The 8,828-nt window shown below is 49.2% G+C and overlaps 2 protein-coding genes across 3 annotated transcripts in view; one reads left to right on the top strand and one right to left on the bottom strand.

The window, feature by feature from the left end:
* The window catches only part of MBTPS1 (membrane bound transcription factor peptidase, site 1), a 63,091-nt gene extending 58,256 nt beyond the window's left edge, over positions 1–4,835 (bottom strand). The window contains exon 1 of one of the 2 annotated variants that reach the window (XM_003820873.5): positions 4,628–4,835. The gene's annotated coding sequence lies outside the window, so the exon portion shown is untranslated. The remainder of the gene's footprint in view (positions 1–4,627) is intronic. The other variant, XM_055100492.2, reaches the window with a different exon arrangement.
* LOC134729386 (uncharacterized) lies at positions 4,136–5,463 on the top strand. Its single transcript, XM_063598097.1, has 2 exons — positions 4,136–4,171; positions 4,586–5,463. The coding sequence occupies exons 1-2, from the start codon at positions 4,136–4,138 to the stop codon at positions 5,312–5,314; spliced, it is 765 nt and encodes a 254-aa protein (XP_063454167.1). The 3' UTR covers positions 5,315–5,463.
* Positions 5,464–8,828: the final 3,365 nt, after the last annotated feature.

The raw sequence follows: 8,828 nt of genomic DNA on the forward strand, positions 1-8,828 counted from the left end.
CTACTCAGGAGGCTGAGGCAGGAGAATCGCCTGAACCAAGGAGGTGGAGGTTGCAGTGGGCGGAGATAAAGCCACTGCATTCCAGCCTGGGCAATGGAGACTCTGTCTCAAATGGAAACAATGACAACAAAAAAAACCACTGAAAGACACATACCAAAATGGTTACAGTGGTTCTACTTTTCAATTGTATGATTACAGATAGTTAATTTCTGCTTTAATTTATTTGTTTATAGGGAGCATATGTTACTTTTATACTTAGATAAAACATATTTTAGTATTTTTAAAAACTTTTCAAATAAATTGGTTCACTCCTGTAATCCCGGCACTTTGGGAGGCCGAGGCGGGCGGATCATGAGGTCAGCAGATCGAGACCATCCTGGCTAACACACTGAAACCCCGTCTCCACTAAAAAATGCAAAAAATTTAGCTGGGCGTGGTGCTGGGCTCCTGTAGTCCCAGATACTCAGGAGGCTGAGACAGGAGAACGGCGTGAATCTGGGAGGCGGAGCTTGCAGGGAGCTGAGATCACGCCACTGCACTCCAGCCTGGGCAACAGAGCGAGACTCGGTCTCAAAAAAAAAAACAAAAAAAGAATAGGCCGGGCTCGGTGGCTCACAGCTATAACCCCAGCACTGTGGGAGGCCCAGGCGGGCAGATCACCCGAGGTCAGGAGTTCAAGACCAGCCTGGCCAACATAGTGAATCCCCATCTCTACTAAAAATACAAAAATTAGCTGGGTGTGGTGGCACACACCTGTAATCCCAGCTACTCAGGAGGTTGAGGTGGGAGAATCGCTTGAACCTGGGAGACAGAGGTTGCAGTGAGCTGAGATCAAGCCACTGCACTCCAGCCTGGGAGACACAGCGAGATGCCATCTCAAAAAAAAAAAAAAAAAAAAGAATAAATCATACTTTCTGGTAAGACAGTGGCACAAAAATTAAAATATATATGCTAGATTTAATTTTATTTGTATATATACTAGAGCTTAAAAGGGATCTACCCCCTACAAATTGTTCTCAAAGATCTGTCTACAGCTACTTTCCAGCCTAAGGAAAAGATAGCCTTTGAAAATATTAAACTTTTGGCTAGTTCATTCTGAAAGGCTTATTATCATTTGTAATATCACTTAACTTAGCCTACTTAGGGCTGTTACTGGATCCACTAAATGTTAACTGGATTTAATTTCTATAAATTCTTTATGCAGAAGACCTGGTTATCTTTCCATATAAAGGCATAACGTTAAAAGATGGTATTCCCGTACCTATGGATTTTTCATGAGAATGATTACACCTCTAATACACGTATAATTAAAAATTTTTGACATCAAGTACTAACTGAAAAAGACACCGTTCAAATTATAGAAATAGAAAATAGTATTTAATGGGATTTGAGTAGAAGGGAGACTCAGTAGAAGAAATGTATTACTTGCGCAAGCAACTGGCCTAGCTGGTGGCTAGCATTCTTTGCAGCTCTTGGAGTCTCCCACTTACAATTTTCACAATAAAAGAATATCACAAAGATTATAATTCTGGGCATAACTAAAATACATCTGAAATTATCTCTTTAAAAATAATTAGAACATAATTTAGGTGAGTGAAAATGACTTGTATCACCCGACAATCATCTAATTATGCAGCTATGCCTTGCTTTGTAATAAACTAGTTTACTAAAATAGCTCCAAAGGAGACTGAATTGTGTTTAGACCACGAAAGGTTACTATCCAGTCCAATTAAAAGTCGGCTGAAAAACTACCACCTTCAGAACTAATTGCATACTTGGCTGTATTACCATTGTTTAACAAGCTAACAATTAAGTCATGCCAGACCAAACTATGGTAAAACAAAGGTGTCTTCTCTTTTTTTTTTTTTTTTTTTGAGACGGAGTCTCGCTCTGCCGCCAGGGTGGAGTGCAGTGGCGCGATCTCAGCTCACTGCAACCTCTGTCTCCGGGGTTCAAGCGATTCTCCTGCCTCAGCCTCCCAAGTAGTTGGGACTACAGGCGCGTGCCACCACGCCTGGCTAATTTTTTGTATTTTAGAGACGGGGTTTCACTGTGTTAGCCAGGATGGTCTCAATCTCCTGACCTCGGGATCTGCCCGCCTCGGCCTCCCAAAGTGCTGGGATTACAGGCGTGAGCCATCACGCCCGGTCGACAAAGGTGTATTCTCGTGTATTCTTACATCCGATGCAACCATTTATTCTGGCACACTCTATCCATCAGGTGGTCTTGTATTAAAAAGAAAAAAAATTCATCCCAATGTAACACTACAGTCAAGAGTGAGAAACCTTGGTCTGTGGTGTCTTCACTGCCTACTATTTCACACACATCACTCGTCTCCTTTTATTCTTACCCCTTAGTCATCCAGTATTAGCTGGCCACACATAGGGCACCTCCAAACTTCTAACTTCCTTATTTTACTTTAAAATGCGTTTCCTCAGCTGGGCGCGGTAGCTCACGCCTGTAATCCCAGCACTTTGGGAGGCCGACGCGGGCGGATCACGAGGTCAAGGGGTCTGAAACCAGCCTGACCAACATGGTAAAAACCCGTCTCTACTAAAAACACAAAAATTAGCCGGGTGTGGTGGCAGGCACCTGCAGTCCCGGCTACTCGGGAGGCTGAGGCAGGAGAATCGCTTGAACCCGGGAGGCAGAAGTTGCAGTGAGCCGAGATCCACCACTGCACTCCAGCCTGGGCGACAGAGCGAGACTCTGTCTCAAAAAAATAAAAATAAATAAATAAAGCGTTTCCTCGAGCAGAATTCCGCAGCACTGATGGCAGCAATGTACAGTTCACCTTAGCCTTCAGTCTTCCAAGTTTGTTTTTTTTTTTTTTTTTTTTTTTTGAGACACAGTCTCACTCTGTCGCCCAGGCTGGAATGCAGCGGCGTGATCTTGGCTCACTACAACCTCTGCCGCCTGGGTTCAAGCGATTCTCCTGCCTCAGCCTCCCGAGTAGCTGGGATTACAGGCGCCTGCCATTGCGCCCAGCTAATTTTTGCATTTTCAGTAGAGACAGGGTTTCACCACGTTGGCCAGGCTGGTCTTGAACACCTGACCTTGTGATCCGCCCGCCTCGGCCTCCCAAATTGTGGGATTACAGGCGTGAGCCACCGCGCCCGGCCCAGCCTTCCTAGCTCTTGTTAACCTCCTGACTAGAAGAGCTCCCACTTCTTCCCTAGGTGCTTCAAAGGTTCCGCAAGCTCTGCATTGGAATTTTCCCTTTTTATATAGAAAGGACCAACTCTTGATTATACGGGGTGCCTGGGGAGTGCAGTCGTTTGACACGTGTCTGGGTCAGGTCCCAGCTCCCATTCTCAGTCAACAGTTTTGCTGTCATCCGCATCACACATTAGAGCATAAAATAAACTTTTATTTGTCAAAAATGTTCTGCATAAATGCTTAAACAAAATGTGGTATAGCCATACAACTGAATATTATTTGGTCATAAAAGGAATGAAATCCTGATTCATGCTACAACATGGATGAACTGTGAAAACATGCTAAGTGAAAGAAGCCTGACACAAAAGGCCGCATATCATATGTTTCCATCTGAATATACGAAATAGTCATTAAAGGCAAACCTAGAAAGACAAAGTAGATGAAAGGTTGCCTGTGGCGGGGCTTGGAAATGGGCATTGACTACAACTGGGCATCAGAGGTCTTGGGGTAACGGAAATGTTCTAAAAGTGGATTTGGTGGTGGCTGTGCTGCTGTAAATTTACTAAAAACCACTGAATAGTACACTTAAAACAGGTGGATTTTATGGTATGTAAATTCTACTTCAATGAAGCTCTTACATTAAAAAATAAGTATAAATAATAAAAGCGGATTCTCCAGATTGAAAAAAAAATGAGAGGAATTACTTCTCTTCTGCAAGCCCTCCTTTTCGTAGACATACAATCGGAGACCTTGACGTTAGGAGGGTTTACCTACACAGTTCAGACTAAAGGATGAGTCTCCAGAATTCAACGCAGGTCTTATTCCACTCCACGTAATTTCGAAGTGTCAATCAGAATCTAATAACTTAATTTGTGTAGACAAATAGGCCAAGATTCTCAGGGGCTCAACCCAATATGAAAGGTAAACATCTTAATAAAAATACTGACGATCCACAACGGTCTTAGGTAGCGCAATCATGCCAAGGCGAGGCAAGATTTTTAAGAAGCTACAGGTTTAAAAGGCAATCTGGTTCTGAGAGTTCGCCGAACAGAATCCCTGCATTTCCAAAAACCAGCAGCGCAATATGCACAGACCGAGATAAGGCAAAGAATCGACGTCTTTTAAACCTGACGCCAGCACTGCCCCGGAAGCGCACCTAGAATTGAGTCTGTCTGGAGGCTCCGGGCGAGAGCAGGGCGTATTGTTTCACTCGGTGAATGCTCATTTCACGTAAAGAAAACCAGGCAACGGAACAAGCTGCCGGAGCGCGCAGACCCCCGCAGGGCCGCGGTACAGGCACGCTGTGTCCAAACAAGCGCCGGAGGCCCCGCGCCCACCTCCCCCGACCCGGCCCGGCCCCCGCAGCCCTCGCCTCGGGGCCTCGGACGCAACCGGCACACCTGAGCGAGCGGGCCGCCGCCGCTAGGCGGAGCGGGTCGGGGAGACCGCGCGCGGGCGGCTGACGTACCTGCGCCGCCGGGAGCTCAGGGCCGGCGGGCCCGGGATAACGGCGCCTCCGCGGCGAACACGCCTGGGCACTCCATTCGGGGCTGTTTACTCCCAACTCTCGCGAGACTGGGCGACCGGGCCAGGGAGGCCCACAGCTGGGAGCCTCAGCTCCGCCGACCCAGCGTGCCCTGTGTGTCCCGCGCTCCCGGGGCTTGCGTGCGCGCTCTGGACGCCGTGGGCCGCGGGACCACGCCGGGAGGAAGTCCCACGCCGGGAGACGAAGGTCTCGCGACATTTGCGGCGTTGGGGGCCGGTGGCAGGGTGGAAGCGGAGGGGCGTGGCCAGCGAGCTGCCAGGCGGCGAGAACGCGCTGGGGGAACCCTTCGTCCGCTCTGCGCGTCGCTCTAGGATCCCCGAAAAGGAGCACGGGCGCGAAAGCGGCCGAGCTGGGCCAGGATCTAGAAAGACTGCCTGGCGCAGGCTCCCTGCCCCCGCGGGCCTGCTGTCATGGACTCGTGGAGAGCTCGTTTCCCGCGCGGACCCTTCCTGCAGGGGTCCACATCCAGGCACCGGCGGCTCGGACATCCCACCCCCGGCCGAGCACCTGCCCTGGGTGCCCCTTAACCCGGGCGGTAGCTCGTTAAGATGGCGAAGTGTCCGGTCCGGAACACGCGAAACCCCAAATCCCGCCTGCCCGACCTCCTGACCCCCGGCCCCACGGGACGACAGACTGGGCCTCCCGACGCGCAGCGCGCTGCCGGGACACCGGTACGTGCGAAACGGAGGACCTTTGTAACGCCACGTGTTTGCTCTTTTTGAAAAAAACAAGAATAAATGTGTTAAACTGTCTGAAAAGCTTGCCGCCTAAAAGATGTCTGGGTGACTTAGATGCTAGGATCAGTTTGTTTTCAATGTAAATGGACCAGCCCGGACTCCGTACGGCACTAGCAGGGAACTGAAAGCGTCTTCAGGTACTGCTGGTGGGCGGTGATGCGCTACAGGCCGATCAGACAGTTTTGTGTCTTTTGGAACTTGACACTGCACCACGGTAATGCTGAACTGCACCAATATTACAGATCGCAGCGCATCATCTTCCTTCAACATGATTTAACACAGTTGACTTAATATGGTGGATAAATGTAGAATCACAAATTACCATACCCCACCTCAGGCTTCTACTTCGTAATTTTGAGCAGGTTGTTTACCTCTTTGTACCTCAGCTTCTTCATTACAAAAATAGGGGTACTAGCCAGGCAGGGTGGCTCGCGCCTGTAATCCCAGCACTTGGGGAGGCCGAGGCAGCCGGATCACTTGAGGTCAGAAGTTTCAGACCAGCCTGGTCAACATGGGTGAAACCCTGGCTCTACCAAAAATATAAAAACTTAGCTGAGTGTGGTAGCGCATGACTACAATCCCAGCAACTCAGGAGGCTGAGGCAGAGAATCGCTTGAACCTGGGAGGCGGAGGTTGCAGTGAGCTGAGATCGCACCACTGCACTCCAGCTTGGGCGACAGAGCAAGACTCTGCCTTAAAAATAAATAAATAATTTTTTTAAAAAAATAGGGGTACTAATATCTACCTTAAAGGATGAGGGTTAAATTAAGTACACACATAAGCCCTAGCGCAGTGGCTTATGCTTGTAATCTCAACACTTTGGGAGGCTGTGGTGGGAGGATCACTTGAGCCCAGGAGTTTGAGACTAGTCTGGGCAACAGAGACATGTCTCTATAGTTGTGTTTGGTTTTGTTTTTACCAGGTGTGGTGGTGTGCACCTGCAGTCCCAGCTACTAGGGAGGCTGAGGTGGGAGGACTGCCTGAGCCCAGGAGGTCGAGGCTGCAGTGAGCCATGATTGTGCCACTGCACTCCAGCCTGGGCAACACAGCAAGACCTTGTCTCAAAAACAAACAAAAAGCATACGCATAAAGTGCTCGGCTCCTATATGATTCAATACGTGGTGGTGGATTCTTGAATCCTTTCCTCAGATCTCATACGATTTTCTGAACTTTTGGAGAATCCTTGCCTCTCTGCATTTGCAAACCGTCAAAGGCACTCCCTTCTGCCACCACAGAAAGCATTTGATTTTAAACTTGACTATGTCCTTCTGTTCCAACTTTAGGTAAATTAATCTTGGTCAGGGTTCTCTGAACAGCCCTTTAGTCACTATGCCATTGAATACATGGCCCTACAGCTGGAAACTGGGGTAGAACAGTGTTTGCAGACATCCATCATGTGACAGTGAGGCCCCAAAGAAGGGGAGAGAATGCCACCACCACCAGTTTCAGAGAATGCCTATACACTGAGGGGACTGGTGTGTGGGAGAGAAAAGTTACTTGGAGAGCTACCAAGACAGCCTGAGCTACAGGATCCTGGTCTACCACTGGTGGATTCCCACCACTCTGGTTCTAAAATAACTTCCTAAACTTGTGCTTCACATACAGAATAAAGCATCTGTAATTCCATGGGAAGGTAAATCTTTATTCAAATGAAATGTTATTTTAAAGAGTAATAGCTGATGGCACAGGCACTAGCCAACCCTGGGAAAGCCTCCCTGGAGCTGTGGCTCCCGGAGTCCCAGCAGCCACTCTGCAGAGATCTTGGAGGTCCTAGTAAACCTGCCGGCGGCACTACAGGCAGGCTGCTTTTTTGGCAAGGGTGGCTTTGCTGAGAGCATCAAAATCTTGGAGGCAAACACCAAGGAGGTGTTCTCGGGCAAGATCGCACCTGAGTCACTGCTGCTCAATCAGCACCCAGAGGAGACATCCCTGGAGACGTCTCCAGCCTCTCGCTATACTCACTGCAGCCTCGCCCACCAGCACATCTCAGGTGTCTGTGGCTTTTTCAAGGACAACTTCATGCTCCTGGTGCTGGAGCTCTGCCACCTGAGACCTCTCATGGAGTCGCACACGGGGAGAGCGCTAAGCCTGAGGGCACTACTGCCCACAGTAGATCATCCTTGGCTGCCGGCACCTGCCTGAAACTGGATTAGTCACCGGGACCTCAAGCTGTACCCCCTCTTCCTGAATGATGACCTGGAGGTGAAAACGGGAAGATCTGGACTGGCAACCAAAGTCGAACATGATGGAAGGCAGAGGAAGACCCTGGGTGGGACTCCTGATTACATAACTCCCAGGGTGCTGGGAAAGAAAGGGCACCGTTTCAAGGTAGATGTGTGGTCCCTTGGGTACATCACACATACCTTGTTAGTGGGCAAACCACCTTTTGAAACCTCTTGTCTAAGAGACCTACCTCTGGTCAAGAACACACACAGTGTTCCCAAGCACAGCTACCCAATGGCCACCTCCCTCGTCCAGAAGGTACTTCAAATCCGACAGCACCCCCAAACCCCTGAGAAGCTGCTAAATAACGGGTTTTTCACATCTGACTCCAGCCCCACCCATCTCCCCATCATCTGCCTCCCATCGCACTGAGGTTCTCAATCCCTGCCAACAGCCTGGACCCTGGCAACTGCAAGCTTCTTGTGATGCTCAAGGCATGGAGAACCCCTGCCTGAGCAGCCCCAGGAAAAAGAGGAACCGGTGGCTTAGGGAATGGGACAGACGGTCAATGCCACTGTGGTGACATGCTGCAGCAGCTACACAGCACGGGCTGGTGAGGCAAGAGGAGGCTGAGGATGCCACCTGCATCCCCAGCTTCTGGGTCAGTGAGCAGGTAAACTGTTCCAACAAGCACAGCCTAGGGTATCAGCTGTATGACAACAGTGTCACACATGCCTTATCCTCGACAACACCGTGACAGCCTGCAGTGCCTACGGTAGTGCTCCCTTATCCGAGGGGACATGTTCCAAGACCTCCGGTGGATGGTCTTGGACTCACCGTGGCTGGAACTTTGGCAGTTTGAGGTGTGACAGCAAAACTAGCATGAATTTCTTTTTCCTTCTTCCCAATGTCATGGAGAGATTTGTTTTACTGCAGATCTCAGCAACTTCAGCATACAATGTTTTTCTTTCCTTATTAAGTGGAGAAGTTTTACCTTTTCACTTAAAAGAGCACTTTACAGCTTCTTAGTATATCCATAGTGCCAGCATTACTACTCTTGGGCTTTGGGGACATTACGAAGTAAAATAAGGGTTACCTGAACAGAAACTGTGGACATGGGGAGAATTCCCATCCCAGGCAGGAGGGAGTGGGATGGTGCGAGATGTCATCATGCTACTCAGAACTGTGTGCAATTTAAAACTTGTGAACTGTTTGTTTATGGA

Source organism: Pan paniscus, chromosome 18 (genome assembly GCF_029289425.2).
Source record: "Pan paniscus chromosome 18, NHGRI_mPanPan1-v2.0_pri, whole genome shotgun sequence".
Taxonomy (NCBI): domain Eukaryota; kingdom Metazoa; phylum Chordata; class Mammalia; order Primates; family Hominidae; genus Pan; species Pan paniscus.